At 36.5% G+C, this 22,841-nt stretch overlaps 1 protein-coding gene across 20 annotated transcripts in view; it reads left to right on the top strand.

Annotated features, from left to right (window-relative positions):
• TCF4 (transcription factor 4) overlaps nt 1-22,841 on the top strand; it is a 339,169-nt gene that overhangs the window by 213,553 nt on the left and 102,775 nt on the right. For 14 of the 20 annotated variants that reach the window (XM_070420331.1, XM_070420323.1, XM_070420324.1 and 11 more), the window contains 2 exons: nt 140-269; nt 737-786. In XM_070420331.1, the coding sequence (XP_070276432.1) occupies nt 140-269; nt 737-786 (180 nt within the window). The remainder of the gene's footprint in view (nt 1-139; nt 270-736; nt 787-22,841) is intronic. The other 6 variants (XM_070420346.1, XM_070420329.1, XM_070420326.1 and 3 more) reach the window with 1 other exon arrangement.

Here is a 22,841-nt window from a genome sequence, read left to right as displayed (position 1 = left end):
TGTTGTTGGGTTTTAATTGTTTCAGCTTAGCAGATGCTGTTTTCTTTATTGCATTGGTTTAAGTACTAACAATCAGTTGGGGGGTGGTGAATGTGAAAAATTAACCTTATATGCTTGTTTTCCCTTTTTAACCTTTCAGCAGAGTCTCCTTGGAGGTGACATGGATATGGGCAATCCAGGAACCCTTTCGCCCACCAAACCTGGTTCCCAGTATTATCAGTATTCTAGCAATAACCCCCGAAGGAGGCCTCTTCACAGTAGTGCCATGGGTAAGGTATTCCTCTGTTTGAATGCCTGAGTGATTCTTAGTAGTCTCTTTTTCTTTCTTTTTTAATACCACTCTCTCATCCTATCCCCCTAAAAAGAAAAAAAATCATGAAATTTTGCTCAATTGTCAGGCTCATGATTCCCCCTCAGTAGTGCATTGGGTGGGGTATGTTAACAACCTATAGTCGAGGAAGAGCTATTATGGTGAGCACTTATTTCTTATGTTCTCTTCGCTGCCCATATGAGAAACATTTTAAACAATCAGAGTATTAAAAAGTTAAATATGTGCACTTTTATGAAAAAGACAGAATTTGATTTCTGCCAGGATAAAAGGCGGTCATGGTAGCAACATTTTGCTAAGGTAACGATTTAAGAAAATCTGGTCTAATCTAAAAGGCTTCGTGGTTTAAGCTGCTTTAGTTAGGAAACTGGGCCTGCGGGGAGCTCACGCCTCTTCCTTTCCTTTCAGAGGTACAGACAAAGAAAGTTCGGAAAGTTCCTCCAGGTTTGCCATCTTCAGTAAGTACTGCTGGTTTCTGCTTTGAATATGGTTAATGTCATTCTGTTTTGTGAGACGTGAGGGCAACAGGAGGAAATGAGGTTCCATGCACCAGAGCTGCAAGGTTATCTAGAATGTGGATGAGGAAGGAATGCCCTGCACATGCAGCCACCGGACCCACGTTGGAGTGATTAATGGCATGTTCTGCAAGACTGGGTGGTTGTGTGGGTATTCAGCAGGTGAAGCTCTGAAGGGAGCCTTGAAAAGGTGCCTGAAGGTCCAGGAGTTTTACCTGTGCGGAGCTTTCAAGAGAATGAGTATTAGTTTCATGTGTTGGTTAAATTCTTTGTCAGTATTATGATGATTTATGGATTTGCATGCGAAAGGAGATTTGTGGAGAGGATTTGGGAAAAATTTACATGGTTTTCAGCCCAGAGTGCAGAGAGAATGTCTCTATTTTCTAAAGAGGTTACTGAATAAGACTGCAAAGGTAGCTGCTTCGGTAGCCATTTGTGTCTGGAACACCAGGTGACAGCAAGAAGAATCCAGCTGTAACCAAAAGCATTCTGGGTCTTTCTCATAGCGAGCTAAATGCAGGAGTGGCTGAGGTCCCTCCAGTCCCCAGCATAGCACACAGTGGTTGTGATCACAAAGAAATATGTGATATCTTATTTTCATTTCTTACATATATTTTCAGATTCGAGTTCCTGTTTTTTGTTTTTTTTATTTAAAACTGGTCTATTTCTAATGATTTCCTCTTCACATAGAATAAAATATGAGTTCTTCTCTTCTTTTTTCTCCTTCCTTTCTATCCCCCCACCCAATTCTTCTTTCCTTTCCATGAGATATTATAATTTAAATCTTTGTTCTGTAGGACACTAGTATTCTTTGAAAAGAATGATAATGGGCCTATTATAAGTTCTCACATTCTAAAATAAATTATATTTATATTTCTGAAAATATATTACTAAGCAATTCTTGCATATTTATTTTATTTTTAATAAATTAGAAGAATAATCGTTTTTGAAAATGCACTGTTAGATTAACCCAAACACCTGTGTATTTGACTTGATTTCAGATCAGTTCATCTAAAAAGTTATTAAGTGAATATATCAGAATAACTCTTGCCAGTGGGGAAAAAAGCAAATTTTGTATGCTGATTATCATAGACTTGGCCATGTTGAAGAGGTGTCACAAAAGTATCCATAAATGTAGAAAAATATTGTATAAATAAAACTGCCAATGCATATAAAATAGTCACTTTGGACTACCACTAAGTCACTTAAAATGTACTGAGTGTTTATTCTTTGATTTTTCTATGTTGTATTGAAATTGACTAATATCCCCTTAGGTTTTTATAAGCATATTTTAAGCTTGAAGTTTGTGGTGGATTTAATGTAGATGAAACTTTAGCTCTTAATAGCTTTTATGAAAACTTGAAATGATATAGTCCTCACAGCTGTTTACATTTTAAACATGCCTGAACCTAATATGGACAGCATTAAGTACAATAAGTGAACCTTTGAATGTTCTGAAACGATAGAAGAGCTCTGTGGTATAAAAGCCAAGCAAAACTTAAAGCTATAATGCCCTATTTATGCCTCATATTCAAATACATTTAGGTGTTTTTTTTTCCCAACGCTAAAATAATGCAGAAATCTGCAGTTTCTAAGGGGTGCTTTGGTGTGGCATTAGAAATTATCTATCTGCTTATTTATTGTTAACAATTTCTCATAATTCATTGTATATTTTTAAGTATTTCCCTGGAGGGAACTGGCCACTATAGAAAATTGTCTTAATAGCAAATTTTTCTTTGCTATTAAGACAATTTATGTGTTGCTGATATATTAACAAATATTAAAGTATATTTTCCTTCTGAATAGATCTGGAATTGGAAATTTAGTTTGCATTATTTAATTTTGGGGTTTTGATGATCAGTTTAGGAATTACTATTGATAGAAAGTGTATCTTGGCTACACGTTTTAATGGTCCTTGTAGAACATCTTGGTAAATAGGGTACCTTTTTTGAAAGACGAGGGAAATTCTGTTGAAATGGAAATTTTACCCTTTTTTGTGTGTTTGACTTTGTGTTTTATTCAAAAAGAATAAGATACCTTGGTTGATTTTTGGAACCCAATAATCTATTTATTGTCATTACTTTAAAAATAATCTAGCTCTGTTTAAATAGCAGTGTAACTTAGTTTATATTAGCTTTGTTGTATGTACTGATTATATGCATTACCATCACACAAAATGTATATTTTATTTTGACCCCAAGAGGTGGTCTGTAGTAGACACTGTAACACTTTTGCCCCAGTAGATCTATATTTATGTATTTTTAGATCTCTGCTATGTTTAATTCTTTTTTTAAGCTCAGATACACTTATGAATATTTATTTGATAAGAGACACCTCTAAAACTTCAATATATATGAATATTTTTGTAACAAATAACAAAAATTACGGTTAATAAAAGGTTTCCTTTGGAGTGGTTATGACTAGATAAAGACATTTATGTTTTCTTTCATACATATTTACCATGATAAATAGTAATAAATCTGTCACAATCTGTTGTGTCAACTCCACTTGTTTTTGTTTTTTGTTGTGTTTTGTTTTTTTTTTTTTCAAAATGGGACCTTTCTCTTCCTTAACATAAAACAAAGAAAATTGAAACTGTGACATCTGTAATCAGATGTTATTGATGACATGACTGTGGGGCAGAGGCTGGACTTCTCTGGTGGCCATTAGGCTGGGTCTTGTAGGAAATGAAGAGAGGGAGGGGCTTGCCTGACCCTGTTTTTGAAAATACTGCAGCATCTGTGGGAGAGAAAAACGCACGCCTGGCCCAACATCGTGCCATGGACCTGGCAGGTCCTTGAACGTGTGTCTGTGCCCTGTGCTGCTTCTAGAGCCCCAGGTCACTGAGGAAGCCTGGCCGGGTAGGGGGCGAAGGCCATCCTGCAGGGTCTGTGGCACAGGCGCAGTGGGGAGGAAGTCCTTCCCTCTGGAGAATAGGCCTGCAGTAGGGCGAGGGGGATGTTGTGTTTAAAGGAAAGGCTGTGTGAAATGACAGCTCTAATGGCCCAGAGCCCTGCTTAGCACGCAGAACATTGTCATGTTCTCTGTTCAGGTTCTACTATGTGCTCCTTTCAGTCCCATCCCAGCCCCTGGCAGCCCTTATCTGGTGATGACGTTAGTCAGAAAGCTCCTTTTGTTGATGCCAGTTTGTTTCTCTGAGCTAATTTGTAGACTCTACTTGTAAAGTTCTTATTTGTTTGATTTCCACATCTTGGTTTTCTTTTTGAAAACATTTACCATCTTAGTATTTTTCAACTTTACTGCTCTTTTCAGCAGTTGTCTTACCCTTCGTATAACCTAATAACATACATACTAAATCATGAATTTATGCAGAAAAATCTACCACTTTAAATCACATTTTTGGAAAAATGATCCACAATTCTTAGATGTTAATACAGGAGCATTAACATCTAGAAAGCAAAAAATTTTCATATTGTATAGTTTTAAAATATTTTTTCCAAACACAAAGACATGCATCTCCTTTCAGAAACATTCTTATGCCCATCAGTATGTAAATACATAGCTTTAATCTTATAATTTAGAATGTTTCAAAACAATCTACATTTTACCAGAAACTATTAATAACTATAATCATTTCACTTTAAACATTGGTGGAATCTAGCTTCACTTCTAGTCGTTTTGAATTCACTGTCGCTCTCCGCTGAATTCCCTAGAACCTCAGAGTTCTCTGGAAATAAGTTTTATCCTTAGAAATAGTTTATGGTCTCGTATATCATGAAGTGACCCTTTATTCACACTGTACTTCTCAGTAAAGTCTGTTTTCTGTGTTGAATTGCAGTTTTAGTTTTGGTATTATTGTTTGTGTGTTTGTTTTTTTATTTGAAATTTAAGAGGATCTGCCATTGTATTAAGTCGTCAGAGATCATTTTGGACACACTGATTTTAAGGAAGACAATCTCTACTATCATAAATATTCTAAAATAAAATTTAGAACCTTCAGGAAAATGTGAGACATGAGTTAATCATTATATGGATTTGAAAAATACAATTCAGTGTTTAGCAATTTTCATAAGGAAAAATTCTAAATAAGATAAAATCTTAAAGTTCTGATGAGGCTTTCTTTTATAGAAGAGATTACTGGGAAATCACGAAAAGGTGGATAATGCTGATGACATTAATTATTTTGTGTGTTTTCCATTATATAAAAACCCTTCATGTTTGAAGGTTTTAAACATGATCTTGAATTCATACCTGAAGTTATTTTGAGAAAAAAAACTTTTCTCAAATGCATGAAGAAATCACAATTTAAAAGAGAAGTTGGTAAATTGTTGTTTTTTTTCATATTAGAGTTCCAGAAATCTTATATGATCAAAAAATTCGGTGCTTAAAATGCATAATTTCCCCCATCACTTTTGAATCTGATCACGAGGAAATCACAATGATGCTTTATCATGTCATCCAAACTGTAACTTCAGTGACAAGACAACTTTTGTTAAGATAAAATTTATATTAAGTTTAAAATGATCTGTCAGCCACCTGGGCTCTATCTTGACCAGGAAGGTCTAGAAGTAGCCAGCCAATTGTGTGATGAGATATAAAAGGAGGAGCCTCTTCAAGAACCATTCCTGGAGAGGGAGGTACTTTGTGAGAACATATCACTGTAGGAATTTACATTGAAATGTTAGGATAAGTCACAGTATTCCAACTTTAAACATAGTATGACCATTTTTCAATTAAAGATATTGAAGCATGAAGTTTGGATATTAAGCTTGTGTTTACTAATTATGAAAGTGTATAGGTGGGTGAAGGATAATGCAATTAAATCATCCCAAATAGGGGAAACATGTTATTCACACAATTTATATAGAATGTGACACTGGGAAATACCTTGAGATTTGACAAATATTCACCACAGAGTATTCCTGATTTTGTGCAGTTAATACTGAATTCAGTAAATCAAAAGCTTCAAAAATTCAGCACAATCATTGTTTCTTGGAAAACCAATCATATTCTCGCTATTGCAGTTAGAAGTCACGCTTTTTACGAATGGCTGGTTATAAAACAAATATAGGAGAATCTCCATATTTAAGTTTTCATTGAGGGTTCTTATTGCATTCAAACTATTTCGAAAGCATACAAGACTTAGGCAAATATACAACATATATACCATTAGGCATTCCAGTCCTTCAGGAGTTTGCTACAATTTTCTATATTTTTGTTTAGAATTTTGGAATAATAGCATTTAGTGTAAAACTAGAATCATTTGTTGAGAAAGGAGAAATACATCTCCAGGAACTCCTATTTTGGATCTTACTTTATCATGTTCATTGAACAGTCTATTTGGTGTGAAGTTCTAGACTCCATTGAAGTGGTGTTTAATTATTAAGAAATCTAAGAAGCCGCTGCAAGGCTGCTGTACCTAGATAGAGAATTGAAACAGATCTTGCATATGTTTTGAAATTATAAAAAGTTATTCTGGATCTGTGAATTTATTTTATGCTTGTGGAATAATATAGATGGTTGGCTTAATATTCAGTTGACTACCACTTTTGTGAACTTTTAGTATGTCATGTATTAAAGCATTTGTTTTCTTTTCTAACATAGAGATTTTTTTTCCCTCGATCATTGATAATTGCTGCATTTCCAAGGTGTGTTTCCTGGTTTCAAACGTTTAAGTTTTTGTTTGAAAAGAATAAATCAAAGTTAAATAGCATTGGGAGGGCTAAATAAGATTCTCTCGAAATAGGTACCAATAACCCTAAAAGGAATGAAGAGTCTCTTCAAAAATAGCAAAGTTGTATTTCCTTGAAGCAGATGAAATTGTCAGGCTGTTGACAGACACTTGCTTTTGTTATTGTTGTTTTTTTAAATAAATTTCACCGAATTCTTAGACTGAGCATAATGTTGCATTTCAAAGCAATAGCATGAGATTCTCAGCCTTGATCTCAAACTTCCCAAGCTGTGTTTGTGTACACGAGTGCGGGTGCTCATTTTAGAGGAGAGAGCTTTTATGAAATGCAGTGCAAAATGTGTGGTTTTAAATGCTCGATTATTTTATCTCAAAGCAGCAGCATGCGAACGATTCCCCTTTTTAAAGTTGCAGCTGCTGCAGAGGTGCGGGCTGGTTGGGACTTTTTGGCTTTGCTTGAGCTAATGCTCCCTCTTCAGAGAGATGGTGGTAGTGCAGAAGATTCGGCGTTTTGCAGAATTTCAGGGTGGAAAATAGGATTTAAGTTTTGGTGAGAGCTATATATTCAGTTCTGAAAGAATGGCAAATCAGATTTGGAAAAGGACATTTTAATAATTATATTTCAGTGTTTTAATGACACCCCCTATTGTCTCTCTAGTCTAACTTTTTCATCTGAGGAATTAATTAATCATAAATCTGCTACTAGGGTTGAAACTTGATATATAAGCGATTACTTCTAGAGTAATCAGAAGAGGGTCTGTGTGTATATTAAGTTTCACTACATTTATTTTGAGTATTTGGTGGAACAGAAGACTGGGGACATTCTTTTCTGAAATCCTCTTCATAGCAAGTTGCAAAGAAAAATTTGTGTTCTGTTGCTAGAATTTAGTTGTGTTCGCAATGACAGTAATTCAAAGGCATTTCCTTTGTGAAGCATGGACTCCTATTAGAAAGACTTATATTTTCTCAGAAAAGCGACCCTTGTGGTACATTCCTCACACATCCATGTAAAAACTGTCACCACTTACAGTTGCCATTTTAGAAAAATGCTGTTTTGAGACAATTATTTTGATATTATCTGAGAATGAGTGCCTAACTGTCTAGAGCAGCCTCTTCCCTCCCAACCCATATCATCCTAAATATGCCTCCCGGATTATACTTATAATAATATTGTAATGGCTTCATTCTACCGATTGGCACAGTATATCATTATATCATTAGCTGCTATGAGAAAGCAGTTTCAAGTAGGTGTCTGATTTCTTAGCGTTAATGTTTTCAAGTAACCCTGTTTGGGGAATTCGGTTGTTTCACAGGTGCTCAGGTGTATTAACCCAAGGTACAATAATGTTTTCTGGCTTGCTTAGTATAAAATGAACTTGAAGCACAAAATAATTCAGTAATAAATAGAGTATAAAAACTGGGGCTTTATCTTCATAAGAAAGTCTAATAACTGAGATGTTAGCAGATGGGCTAAAAATAGAATTTGTGAAGGATGCACACTCCTTTTCATTACTACCGAAGCTGAGATTTTAAAAGAATGCTCATGGCCTAGTGATTACAATTTGCTCAATCAATTTGAATTTTTAAAGTCATTAAGCTAAATAGAAAATAAACCTATTTCTGTAACTAATGTACTATTTGAATGTATTATTATGTAATAAAAAGGTACACATTCTGCCATTTAATACTAAGACATATGCTTCATGAGTGAAATTTTATTACCAAAGCCTATGGGTTCCTCATATAGTGCCTTCATATGAAGTTCATGTTTAGATGTATACAAGACATTGCCACATATAATCTATAGCTGAATTGGTAGTGGTAGGCAAAAGAAAAGAGAATTAAGCATATTTATTATGGACATATATAGTTGGAATTACAAAAATCAAATCCCAATAGATAATTCTTTTACTTATAAAACAAAATAATGCTACTTTTGTTTTCTCTTTAATAAATTACATCAACATCTAGCTATTAAGTGGAACCCTAAAATAAGCTGGGAGCACCCAGGGGGAAAAGCATTTTCAGAAGTTTTCATTCATTCATTCATTCATTCATTCATCTCTTTCTTCACAGATACTCATTCCAAGTATATTGTTCAACTAAAATAAAATCTAGACATACCATCTATTTGAATATTTCTTTCTCTCCCGTGCGCCCTTCATTTAAATCATAAAGCTTCAAACCAAGATTCTTCATATTTAAGGAAATCCCCATTGCTGTCTCACATCCCACTTTGGGGAATGGCCTTATCATTTTCAAAAGCATACAGTCTGGCCTTTGGAGACGGTTGTACAATCAAAATAAAATAACCCTCAGTGTACCACAAGTACTTTTTGTCCTTTAGGTTTATTATGTACCCATCTTAAAGAAGGTAAGGGTCTCATTATATATACATCTTTTTTTGTCTCATAGAAGCTAAACTTATTGCGTTATGCACATTACTTTGAAATATATTTCCAATGAGTAAATATAGCAATAAAAGTAGTATAGTAGGGTAGAAAAAAAGGCTCTTCCTAATTTCATGTGTAATATCCTCTATTTACCCAGTGGCCTTGGTGAGATCACACACCTATTTCATGGTCTACAAAATACATATAAATGGTGTCTGTTTAATGAGATGATATTGGTATACTGATAACACACCCTTACCATAGTGTTTACTCTGTGCCAAACATGAACACTTTGCATCTATTTGAAATCATTTAATCCTACTAAAATTCTGTGAAATGGGTACTACTATTTATTCATGGCTAAGGATATGGAAACTCAGAATACATTAAATATTCGGAAGTTTCATCTCACTGTAGAATGAGTGTCAGTACCCCCAGTGTCAGTGCACTAGGGATAAAGCACAACTTCCACCCACTAGGCAGATCTGTTAGGAAGACCAGACAGCCCAGGATAGCATTTCTGTAACGGAGACAGAATGGCCCAGTGCTTAAGAACATGGAATCTGATCAGCTGGGGTTTTTAATGGTGGTTAGCATAGTCCTGTCGCATTGTAATATCTAAGATATGGTAACAGCCGATGATAGTGATGACAAACACTGCCAATGTTAACATTAGCAACAAGGTAACTCCTGTCTCCTGGCACTGGTGAAGAATTCAGCAGATAGTTTACCAGAGTAGTTGGCAGGGCAGAAACTAGAGCAGGGTCTCAGCTGGCATGCAGAAGAATCCTGCCTCCTGAAGGTCACTTGGTGTTTCTGAAATTATAAAATACTAGAGGCGCCCTAAGCAGTTTGGGTCAGTGGATAGAGCGTCGGCCGGTGGACTGATAGGTCCCAGGTTCGATTCCGGTCAAGGGCATGTACCTTGGTTGTGGGCACATCCCCAGTAGGGGGTGTGCAGGAGGCAGCTGATCGATGTTTCTCTCTCATTTATGTTTTTAACTCTCTATCCCTCTACCTTCCTCTCTGTCAAAAAATCAATAAAATATATTTTAAAAAATAAAATGAAATGAAATACTAGAGGTCTGATGCACGAAATTCTTGTAAGGACCTTGGCCCCAGCTCCCGCCTGCCGCTGCTACGGCCTGGGCCTCTGCCTTCTCTTGTCACAGCCTCTGCCACAGCCCCCACCAGCTGCAGCTTTGTCTGGAAGGAAGGACATTTGGAAGGACGTCTGGTCTAATTAGCATATGACCCTTTTGTTATTATAGATTGCAAGTGCTTTGTGTATCTCCTTGTCCTTATAATAGTGTCTCTGTCAGGCCAAGGCATCCAGTCAGCCCTTTTCAATATTAGACTGCTCACGCCACAAAGTTTGTGCTGAAGTGCGGACTTCATCTTTTTTCCTTTGAGTGGGACGTCAGTCCCAGATGACAAAGCTCCTCACAGTGATTCCCTCTGCCAATAGCTGGGTTAGGCCTCCATCAGCCCTGCCTCTAAGTGATAGGAGATGCGTGCTTCCTCTTTCACGTTCTATCAGGGTTTTTCTGTAATTGGCCAGAGCTGGGTCCTGGGAGCGACGCGTGCTTCCGCTTCGGCAGGCCTGGCTCCGGTGCCCTTGGTCAGGGAATGTGAGGCCTGGGGTTTTCATCCATCTGGCGAGAGGAAGATGAGTTGACTAGGTGGGTGCGTGTGGCGGTTTGTGTCTCTTACCAAGTCAGAGTTGGATTTGTTTAGGACTGTTTAGGTGAATTTCTAACATTAAACAGGACTATTTATACAGATGTTTTAAGGGTAAAGTCGAAGACTTGCTGGATTCTGGCCTTTGCCGCATTGTGATGTGTTTTTTCTCAGTGCCATTGCTGAAATCATAAAAGTATTTTTGCTTGTCAGCTGTGGGAAACTTAAAACAATTTTTTATAAGGGCTGGTGACTTCACTCTTGCAGTTAAGCGGGGAAGAGAACATCTGGAAAAGGGGGTCGGGGAGAAAGAGCACGGTCTCTACATTCTACCACGGATGTTTTTCCCCAGCCAGTCTTAATTCACAGAAAAACGAGGCACCGCGTCGGGTTCCTGGGGAAAGGCCCTTTTGGGCCGGACATCTTCCTCATGTCCCTGAGCGGGGACCAAGCGTCGATGCACAGACAGACTCTTTCCCGGGGAAGCCAGAGAGATCTGAGGGAGCCACCCTGCTCTGTTGTCATTGCCACCTTGTGGATTACAAAGGAGATTGGTTTTCTTCAAACTCCCACTGAAATGTGGCTTTTTGTGGCAAGTGGCCTCTGGCAGTGGATTGTGCTCCTCACCGAGAGGATCCTCATTTGTTCAGCAACACCTCACTTCTCCCCTCGCAGTTCACTTACAATTCTGATGAGAGTGTTTTTTCAGGAAACACACATTTCACTTTTTGACCTAGGAGCATCTGTTAGAATTTTTTTAATACTACTTTGGCATTCTGAAAGTGTTAATGTCTTTCATATCTGTTTAATGCTATTTAGGGATATTTATGATCACCTCTTGGTTACTCGGGGTAAAGCGTGTCGCAATTTTTTTTAAACAGACAGGAAAGCATTCACATGAGGAAACAGATTGCTTTAAACATGTGCTTCCTGCGACAGTAAAAAGAACAAATTAGATTTAACACTGTGTAATGAATGCACAAATGTGTACGTTGAAGCTTTTTAAAAGCTTTATGTTCAGTTCTGGTCACTACAAAAATGGAGTCATCTGTAAAATAGAAAGATGCTCAGGTTCCTGAAATGCCCAGAAATGCAGACCTGCCCCTGATGAGGCCTCGCTGGAATCGGAAAAAGCGGATATGTTCATGTTGGAGAGAAAGAGGCCCTTACAGGCTGCACCCAGGTTCAACCTGGTTAGAGTCGGATTCTGTGCCTTTAGCAAGAAAATCAGAATGTGATGGACAGGGGGAAGGCTTTATTCCTACCCCCTCCCTCTCTGAGGGTCAAGGGAAAAAAATCCATTCTTCTCAACCCCAAATAGTCCCCTTTCTTTCATGAAAGAAAAATAAGAAAACCTGCTGTTTACTGACTAGCCTACTAAGATTTAATTACATAAGAAAAAGACTCCTTTTCTTATTTCTGTGAGCCAGTCCGTGCTCAGGTGTGCTGGCTGGCAGGGAGAGCCTGGAATCTGAGGTGTATTTCTGGCTAGCCAGCCTGGGGAGTCGGGAGGCATGGATCCTCTCCCCAGAAGAGGCCCGCCTCGCCATTTCGGCTGGGTCCTGAGGGTGGGGGGTTTCCCTCCCCTGTGCTTTCAAAGCTAAGGATTTGCCGCACACTCACCATCTTTCTGGCCAAGCGAGGCCAGGACAGTGTCCCTCAGGGGGGAGCAATCGTTCGGGGACATCTGACTCTCTTCTATCACATACTGAGGTACTAATATCAAAACAGACTGCTTGTCACCGCACGCTGGGGCAGTGCTTTTTTTGGCTGCCGTGGCTGAAATGAAATGGGCAAGCTGTAGTCCACTTGGCATCAGCAGGGGCTAAGGGAGGCTGGGAGATCAGAGTCAGACTGTGAATGCGAGTCACAGCCAATGGTTAACTTCCTTTTTGTGTGTCACTTGGCAGTGATGAGGCTGCTGGTGATTTTTTTTTTTTTGACGTGGGTGAGAGTTCAGAGCCCTGAGAAGAGCCGTAGACGCTGTTATTGTGCTTCCTCATTCCGTTGACTTGTGTTGATTTCTTGAGGCCACTACAGCTGTTCCAAGTGCCAGCTTCAGGAGCTGTACACATGGCCATCGGACTTCGGATGAGAAAGGTAATCAGATGATAGGTGATCCACATCCAATCTTGCTGCTGGTCACGAAAAAGTCAGAGGGAAATCTGATTCTTGCAAAGGCAATAGAGCCAAAGGATAATGTATGCACGTGAATGGGTACCCCCGTGTAAGCAGGCACCAGAAGATATTTATACATTATCCCGACTGTACATCCCTCCTCTTCCCATCACAGATTCAAATCAGTTTTGGACTGTCTGGAAAATGCAGGGCTAAAATAGCCAGATTGAACTCGGATGAAATTACCTTCTGCTTTTTGGGGTGGTTGTTGCTCTTGGGTTAGTCACATTATTTTATTTGAAGATTCATTTGGAAGACAGTTTGGGAGAATTTCTAGTCTCTATCAAGATTTCCCTCCCATTCCTCTGTTTGCAAAGAGCTTTCCCCAAAGGCAAAAAGAGCGAGTTGCCATCTTGAGGAATGAATTGTATGTTTAGTGAACACCAAATGGTCTCGAAGTCACCCTAGAATTTTCAATATATCTAGTTCCTTTTAAATACTATTTATTCCCCTAACCATTTGCCCAGGATATCAGTAGGATAACCAACTTTTGACAAACCTAAAAACAGGGAAGGAAGCTTAGAAATAGAATACCATTTGTCTGGTAATTAGAGTGTATCTCTTAAGAGTTCGAGAGAATGCTGATTAACCTTTCTGTTCCCACATTCTCACATGAAATTAGCACACCTTTTAAATTATTATCAAGTATTTAAACACATATTTTTGAGTCTTCTTAGTGCAACAGGTTCTGGAGACAGTGGAAGTGTGTTATAGATTTCTGAAAAACTTCATTTTTCTTACATTTTAAATGTTCTGTTTGTGCAAAATTTCGAGAATCACCATAAGGGCTTCTTTGCATTTTTAATTTAGTAACTAACATATGAATAAATTTGCATATTAATTAGTTGCAGATTAAATCATGCATACATAATTGCCTCCTTACTGTGTTTAATGTTTGTCAAAATCTCCAGCCTGGTTTGATGGATGTCGTATGAAAGATTACAATTTGATGTACCCTTGGAAGTATTTACACCAATAATGCAAGATTCTTAATAGCAGAATTCTCTAGTTATGTACAGTTACTAATAAACATGTAAGATAGGTACATGTCCCTTTGACTAAAATTTTTTTCTTTGCACCAAATCATTTACTATTCATAATCATTAATGCATCTCCTAATTATACAGCATATGTCTGTTAACCCTTTCATTGCCGACCCTCAAGTGGTACCTTTTTTTCTTTTTTTTTTTGCTCCTTAAAGCATATTATTTAATAATGTTCTAAAATCACTGCATTGCCTTTTATTTATTTCTCTACTAATATATGGACATATCTTCTTTGCCACTTACTTTACATGCAGATGAGAATTAATTCAATAACTGTATTTTCCCAGTTAAAGACTAAGAAATGACCCACAAGCATACACTTTGTAGTGGATGGGCTTTCGCCTCTCTTATTGATGCTGCAGAGAATTCAGAAATGTCAGATACTTCCTATTAAATGGTAAACAATATATATGTAGGTACACATATATGAATAATATATTTTTCATAACATATAATATGGCATATATGCACATACATTCTGTTAAGGAGGGTAGTTGTAAGATAAGTAAAATCATTTAAATTATATTTTATTCCATTTGAATGTGGTAATGCATTTAATGTATTATCATTAACTAAGGGATGACTGTGGTTTCTCTTTTGTGTTGAGACTTAGATCTCTGCAGCAGAAACTGACTAGAGAATAGGCATGCTCTTGATATGACATAGTTAAAAAACACATATGCCAATAAGTGTTCTTTTTAATTAATTCCTCAGGTATTTAATTTTTTTTAGTTTTATTTTGTGCATGTAAAGAGTAGACCAACTGGCATATTTTTTTCTATTTTGATGTCTAAGCTGCTTATCACACTGTATTACCCTGCATTAATGAGTATTCCTACTGTGCAAAATTCTATCAAAAATGATGGTGTGAATGTCATTTTTAATTGGAAGTTTATACAGTCAAATTTATAGTACACAACAAAAAATATGTACATAATTCTGCTCCAAGCCTTTTTTAGGCTATTGATCTTTTTGGTTTAAGTATACGTTTATTCAATCTGACTTAAAATTTAGTTTGTAAATCTGGACAAGTGTTACCAAGTTTGTATTAATACCAGTTGGGTGGAAAGAGGGAAACTAAGGCATGGGGCAGTTATAATGGCTTTTAATTATAGGAGGAACAAATATAAGAATTATCAAGAATCTAATTTTGGGGACCCGTTTTAAACATGAAAACTTGCAAACCAACTTAGTCATATTGGCAGTCATATTAGCTGATTCCTGTTTATTTTATTGTTGAATGCTCTGCATTTATATGCCTAGTAAAGAGACAAAGGTTAAAATGTGTCCAAAGTATAAGAAGCTAAGAAGCTGATAACCTTTCTTGGATTCTTACATAGGAGAAATAATACATCCTGGTCTCCCACCTCACGTCAGGATCATTTCTTTTTTTCCTAATCACAAGGCACAATGAACTATTCATTGATTTAGCAAAACAGTCTTTTGCAGCACACAATATTGCATTAAATTATTTAGCAAAGAGAAAAATGAAATGAAAGCTGCAAAACTTACAAAAGGAAGCAAACAATCAGACCTGAAACATCATATTTATCCACAGCCATTGTGCCTAGGTAATTCAGGGCATATGGTATGTAAATGATTTTTGGAGATCCTTGCCAAATCTGCACACGACGGGATAAATTAAAGACAGGTTTCCCTGGGTGTCAGCCCCACAATTGTGGCCACACACTCTCTGCGCTGATGTGTTTGTTCTGTTCTTGTCTGTCAGCAAGAGCATCACACAGCTAAATCTGGTCCTCTTCCGGCTTCTAAGACATTGTTTTTAATTCCTAAGAATTGACTGCCAAAACTTCCTTCCACCCCCACGTAAAGTAAGAGCTGAATATCTCATCAGGATATATTTGGATATTCACCCATTTAAATGGTTATCTTTGACAATGGAAATTATGTGCCTCTTAGCCACGGAAGAAAGGTGTTACTGACTAGTGGCTTTTAGGATTAAGATGCTTTCTAGATCAGGCACTGAATTATTTGGAACACTAAAGAATTTTAGTTCCAAGTTAGCCCAGTCATAATTTATTAATTCCACTTGATAACTCAAATTATTTTGAACTATATGCTCTCCCTTCTAGAAGAGTTAAGGCACTGTCCACTTCTTCCATTTGAAATTTGAAACTTGTGATAAGTAGCCAAGAGTTGTTGTGTGTTTTTTTTAAGTGAATTTCTTTTCTAGGCTTAGTGTCTTAGCCATAGTTTTTAATACTTTAAATTAAGGACCATTTTGATTTACCTTGGACTGTGGAATGGGAGATTTTCACTACATATAATGGCAGGTCTTTTTCTCCTATGATAAGTCACCGAAATATACTAAAAAGTGGATTCACTCTGAGGACTAAATTCTTAATACAAGATTTAGCGCTATTAATAAAAGTTATTTCAGGGCATTGAAAAGTATGTGGAGTATGACTTAGGACATAACATTGTTTTTATTATTAAGAATAATGCTGTTACTAAATCAAGCTGCTATTTTTTAAAGATAATGTTCTTACTATTACGGTTTTATTTGAATTGAGAGTTTTGGTTCTGTCCCTACTATTACCATTTCATTTATGAAACACAAATAGCGTGCTAGTTACTGTATGGAAATGAAGTTAAGCTCAGTCCTCGTCCATTGCTGTGTAAATTGGGTGAAGTCAAGGGAAAAAAATACCCTTGGGATCAACATAAATCAGTACCACTTGACACAGATCCAGTTTAAAAGTCACGCAAGTGGTCGTGGTTTTGGAGGAGTTTGTATAATTATTATGCAGTTCGTAGTTTGTGAACTTGGACAAAGTTTTGAGCTGATTATTCTGTGACTATCCCTTGGTTCAGTGAAACTACTTTGCACAGCTGTGCTCCCAACTCAACAGAGAGCAGAAACAATATTCGCTGGAAAATAAGCTCAGTCAGCCTTCCAACTTGACTGGGAACTTGCAGACTTGAAAACAACAAAATGGATAATCACAGTGAGATTACAGAGTCCAGATTAACTGTGTTACATAGTAGGGTGGCATGTCCTGAGTTTACTTACATGGCGCAAGCACTGCGAATGCCAGCATTGTAGCCACTTACTGAGATTTTTGGTTTTATATGTCAGCCATTGGGCCAGGTTTAAAATGAAGCACTTTACTCAAAGAAATTAAGGTATATTAGAAAAAGTGGAGGTGAGTTAAGGGCTTTTCTTTTAACTTTTGCATTTTGGAGGTCAAGAGCCAGAGCCAGAGATAATGAAGATAAAACATCTCAAGTATTAAGCCAGGCTGTTTCCATGCACTGTATGGTTCAAAATAACTTAGCAGTTTTAAATTTTTTTTTTAGAAAGAAATTAATATGAAAGGAGAGATAAATGAAATTTACATCTCTACAAACAACTCTGCATAGCAAATTTAAGATTCTGGCAGTTTTCCTACAAACATCAAAAATTGGGAATTTTAAAGGAAACCAGACAGATCCTTAACTATTGCATTGCTACCAGGTGTCTGTGATGTTATTAATAAGTTAGGAAACTTTAAAAAAGGTACAACCAAAGTGATAAGTTATTTTAGAATTACTTTCAGACAAAATTTCATATTTAAGGATATTGAAAGTGTGCTGTTGTGTATAATACTTCATAAATTTTAGGTAAACCTGGCACGTTAAGCTTGATTCATAAAAAGATATGGCTTCTGTGCATACAACTCAAGTATATTTCAAAGCAGTCTTTACATAATGTTAGTTCCTTTCTCTTAGGATTCCTAGCCAACAAAATTCCATTCATCAGATATGTATATTACAGAGGTAACTGGAAACAGTATAATTTCTATCAGATTGTCAAAAGGGGTCTGTAGTTCCCCAATGGTTAAAGAATCCTGATATCAGCCAGAAGCTATGGGGAGAGATTGATGATCATATATCATCATATACCCATTTAGCGTAAAATCAGTTTCAGGCTCAAGTGTTAAGTTTTAAAATTCAGCAAACATTTATTGCACACCTACTCCATGCCAGGCATCCCAGAGGGTGCAAAGCAGTAGACCAAAGTTCCTGCCATTGTGAAAATTTATGTAAAGATATACCCAGCTACAGGTAGTTAACCAAGCTTGAGTTCATTTTATAGCACCTAGCACACTGATCCACCTTGTGGACTAAAAAGCACATAGAGACTATGACCCTTAAAAAGTCCAGTAATTGATGTAATCATACAGTCTCTTGTCACAATAATGTAGAATATGGGAAATGAAATCAATTACAGGATTTACTATAATTGTAGGGCAGTTTCTTTGTTATCAGCATATTTTTGTTAACAATGAAACAAAATAACATCTTTTTAAAAAGATTTTTTTTCTGTAGTGCCTAAAATCTAGTTAAATTGGCTGTGTTGGAAAGGACAGCAAGAAAAGTTTAATATGTGGAAATGACATGGAAGGCACCTGCTTCTTTGTTTTGTTTTAACCCACATCATTAGGAAATAATGGCTAGCCAGAGGAGAATGTTGTCCCTCCAAGAAAATGTTTACAAAATTGAAATTTTAAAGTAGAGTACAGTTTAAATAATTGGCAGGCCTACCGGTGAAAGAATGAATGAGACAAACAGAAGTCCGCATCACACACGCTGAGTGGCCGCACAGTATCAGCTCGCTAAAGTGATAGTGTATGTGTCCATTTTAATACTTTGGGCATATTGTTGATACTATTAATTATTCCATTGAGAAAATAGCCACACTGGACAAGAGAAAGGGAGATAAATTAGATCCTCCAAGCCCCCTTCTGTGAAGTGTATATGTAAATGAATATGCTCTCTTGCCAGCCCAGCAAATAAAACTTGGTTCATCCTTAATCTTCAGCAGTTTATAATCCAGGTGAGGGACTGGCCAGGCTCATAAAATAAAAAATAACTATTTTTTTATTTAATAAAAAGGACATATGAAAACTAGGGGAACAATTCATGATAGTATGTGTATGTTCTAGTGTTATCAGTATAAAATAGCTTTAGGTCTATTTGAAAATGTTTGTCTAGTAATATGCTCATTTTTCCATTTCATGAATACTTGACTTATTCTTGAATTGAAGTTACAGCTGGCTATACCATGTTTTCCTGACAACTCTGAACTTGATGATTTCTGTCATTGTGGGAAGGAAGGAAATAAATCTCTCTTTGTTCCTCATACACTCAATGAGCAATATGTGATTGAGCCCCTGTTATGTACATATCCCATTGTGAGAGGGTGCAGCAGAGAAAGTTCAATCTTACTCTCTGCTCTTTAAAAATTTATAATATTTGGGGACAGTAAAGTAGGCACATGGCTTATTTAGTAACAACTGTATCTGGAAGTAGGGACAGAACTTGATTCTGGACCGCTGAGGCAGGACTGGCAGATGAAGACAGAGGTGCAGAGCGGCGGACAGCTTGACTAGCAGTTTCTGTGTATCTCTCCGCTGTAGTTGAGCTCTTGTTTCACTGCAAAAACAACTCTTGATTTTTCTTTATATTTTCAAGGATTGGTTGTCCAGAGGTATCTCATTATAATAAATAAATTTTAAAAAACCACAGAATTTCAAAGATGGGGGAAAACTGTTACGATCACAATTTAACACTTATTTAAAACACTTACTTATAAAGCAGTCAATGGAGAGTTCATCCGCACATACTTACCTGGTTGGGGAATCAGAAACTTTATCTCTTTTGAAAGTCATTAGGACAACAAAACAGACAATTTAATTTTAATTTTTAAAATTTTATTTAAATTACTTTAATTTATCAATTACAGTTTACATGCAGTATTATATTAGTTTCAGGTGCACACCCCAGTGGTTAGACATTATATAACTTATTTTTTACTTTTTCGTGTTTAATAATTATCATAAAATATAGTCATTTGTTTAATAATTGAACAATAATGGCTCTACAGAAATGCTTTACTCCAAGAAAGCCTTATGGGCATAATAATTTTATTTGATTGATTGATTATATATATATATATATATATATATATGTATTATATTTCAGAGAGGAAGGGAGAGGGAGAGAGAGATAGAAACATCAATGATGAGAGAGAATCATTGATCGGACGCCTCCTGCATGCCCCCCACTGGGGATCAAGCCCTCAACACTGACATGTACCCTGACTGGGAATCGAACCGTGATCTAGTTTATAGGTTGACACTCAACCACAGAGCCACCCCGGCCAGGCAATTTTATTTATTTTTAAGTCTAGTTATTTTTATTTCAAAAGGTATGTGAAGTTTATCAGTTAAAAATTAACATTGCTAGCAAATTGGAAGGACACAACCCATGTACAAAAAGAGATATGGCGTGAGGAACCGCTATGTTATAGTGTTTTGTACCCTCTCCTTGCACACAATACATTTTCTACATGGTGGCACTAAGTAGGTAAGTGTCCAATCACACAAAGGACATGGCCCGCAGGTTCTGAACAGATGATAGAGAACAGGCCGCATTCTGCGGTAAAGGAAATGTCCAACTAGAGATAAGGGTGGGAAAGTTGATCTCTTTGAGATTTTGACTTATATTAAGCAATTTATAGGTTGTTTTATGTTCAGAATGCACTTGATCATCATGTTTAGAGAAGGTAAAGTGCTGACATTTGCAAAACAAATACCCTTGCCAAACAAATAGAGACAACTTCTCACGCCTCTCCTTTGAAAGCACCATATTGGCAACTTGACACTGTTACAGTAAGCTCATTGTGACTATGAAGACATATAGTTAAGTCAGTTTTTGCCTAGGCCCAAAGGAATGCAAATAAGACCATTAATGCCATATAACCTTTTGGGCACTCCTCACCTATACCTGCTTAGGTTGGCCTAATATTAGAAGCTAAAATTTGTCAATTTAAAATTTTTGCCAAACAGTACTAATTTTAATACTGTTTGCTTTCAATGAAAGCTGGATGGGTGAGGGTGGGGACAAAAAGCAGACATCGGTAATACTTCCAACAAGAAAGGTAAATTTTTAAAAAGAAAAAAAAAACATTTTTAAAGCTGATGAATTTATTTCTGTTTTATTTAGGAGAAGCCCAGAATTTACCAACTTTTAAAATAAGTGTGTACTAGTATGAGTCACTCATAGCATTTGCAACAAGCCTTTGTCTCTTAGTAGATGCTGACGCAAAACTTGTCTCACCTGTCTTTTCATGGCTGTCTCTGTGTTTATGTGCAGGGTGGGAATTTAAGTGCTTATGATGAACAGCACAAAGAGCTCATTTATTTTTGAAACTAAGTACTTAAGTTTTTAAGGTCATTTTGAGTTAATACATCATTAGGTCAGGAATGTAACAATGACCAGTTTAAGCGTTAGATTATGGATCGAACTTGAGGGCACTTATATCTTCCACTGCTTTCTCCTTGAAACACCACTCATTCTTACTCAACGTGGCTGGTTACCAGTTATATGAAAAAATGTTTTGGGCAGAAACTTGATAAAGCAGGAATATAAACAGGCATTTCAATAATGGATGTGCACAGGATGCTAATTTTATACGGGCCTTCACTTTCATTTTAAAATTTATTTATTTTTCATTCTTTTTTTCCCTACTCTTTTTTTCCCTGTTTATCAGAGATAGTCATTAAAATATTTGAAAATTGTTTGTTCTCTGCCCAACGATTTATTGTTCCACTTGCTCAAGGATGTCAAACAAGTCCATGTAATCAACATTTAGTAACCTGAGGAAATTGTTAGAATTCCCACCCCAAAGAGGTTAACAAACCCTAGACAGTCATCCTATTTAGAATAAAAATGATTTTCTTTGTGATATTATATTTCCCTTTGATCATTGAGTAATGCTTTGGGAAGCCCAATGTTTATTCACAAATTTTAAAAGATTGTGTACATCCTGTGCCCAGATTCCAATCTGCTTCATCAATCCACTTTGTCAAAAACTTCTCAAATGGAATCTTTCATCCAGACAAACAAACATACCCAGGATTTCCCCTTGTTCGGGAATTCATTTTTACACGTGCATCAATTCTACGGAAAAAACAGTTTTCGTCTTATTTCATTCTATTCAGGTGATTGTGGGGAGCCTGCTAGCTCTCTTCATCTAGGAAGTGCAGCAATCTGAGTCAACTTCCTCCCTCCCTGTTTTTATATTGTCCAGTGCTGTGCTTCCTCATTGTCCCAAAATAGAAATGGTTTGTTTTTGTATCAAACTTGGAGACTGGCTATGGATTACACTGGGTTAGAGTAAAGGATTTTTTTTTTTTTTTCAAAGAACATTCCACTTATCCCAGGGGAAAGAGAATAATGTCCTGGGGAAAAATAAGAAACATAATAATGTCTTTTCTCCTTAACTAAAATGTATCTTTCAGTTGTTAGAAGTGTCACTTACATTATCTTTTTCTAGTTTCACTTGATATTTGAAAGAATAAATTTATGACTTTTGCAATTATAGATCTTCCCATGAAATTGAAGAAGTGAACTTTAGTTTGCATATGCATGCAGTTTCCATTACAATTACACATAAACATGTATATATTCTGTTCTTGCAACTTACCATTTCACTTGACCAGATCATGCATGCCAATAGATAACATGTTCTCCAGTCTGTAGGGTAATGCCATTTTCTTGTTGAAGTTCATGTCATGATCATGTGGGCAGTGGCATACTCATTGTATTCTTTACCACAGAGAGAAGAAAATATGTAGAAAAGTGGGAAAATGACTCAAACGAGATCAAACTGGATACAATAATTTGGGAACCTATATTTTGCATATTCCTCTATGTCACCAAAATAATATGTCTGTGTAAGTTTTTATAACACCTTATAAAGCAAAATGAGAAAGCTCTTCTTTCTTCTGAAGAGAAATACTGCCATAGAAAGATAGAAGTCAGATATTTATAGAACAAAAGCATGGTTAAAATATAGCCCACATTGCTTACCTTAGTAATCAATGCAAATAGCATTATAATTAATATGACCATAAGCCATCTCACAAGTCAGAAAGAAAATGCATATTTGATCATCTGATAAACCATTTCGATGTCTACCTATGAATCCAGGCCACATAAAAGTAGTCAATTCAAGCTAACAATAGGAAGTTGCTGATAAAA

Source organism: Myotis yumanensis, unplaced genomic scaffold (genome assembly GCF_028538775.1).
Source record: "Myotis yumanensis isolate MYYU_CA2020_CCGP unplaced genomic scaffold, mMyoYum1.0.hap1 SCAF_7, whole genome shotgun sequence".
Classification (NCBI taxonomy): domain Eukaryota; kingdom Metazoa; phylum Chordata; class Mammalia; order Chiroptera; family Vespertilionidae; genus Myotis; species Myotis yumanensis.
Note: the sequence above shows the minus strand (reverse complement) of the source record. Positions and strands in the feature narration are given on the sequence as shown.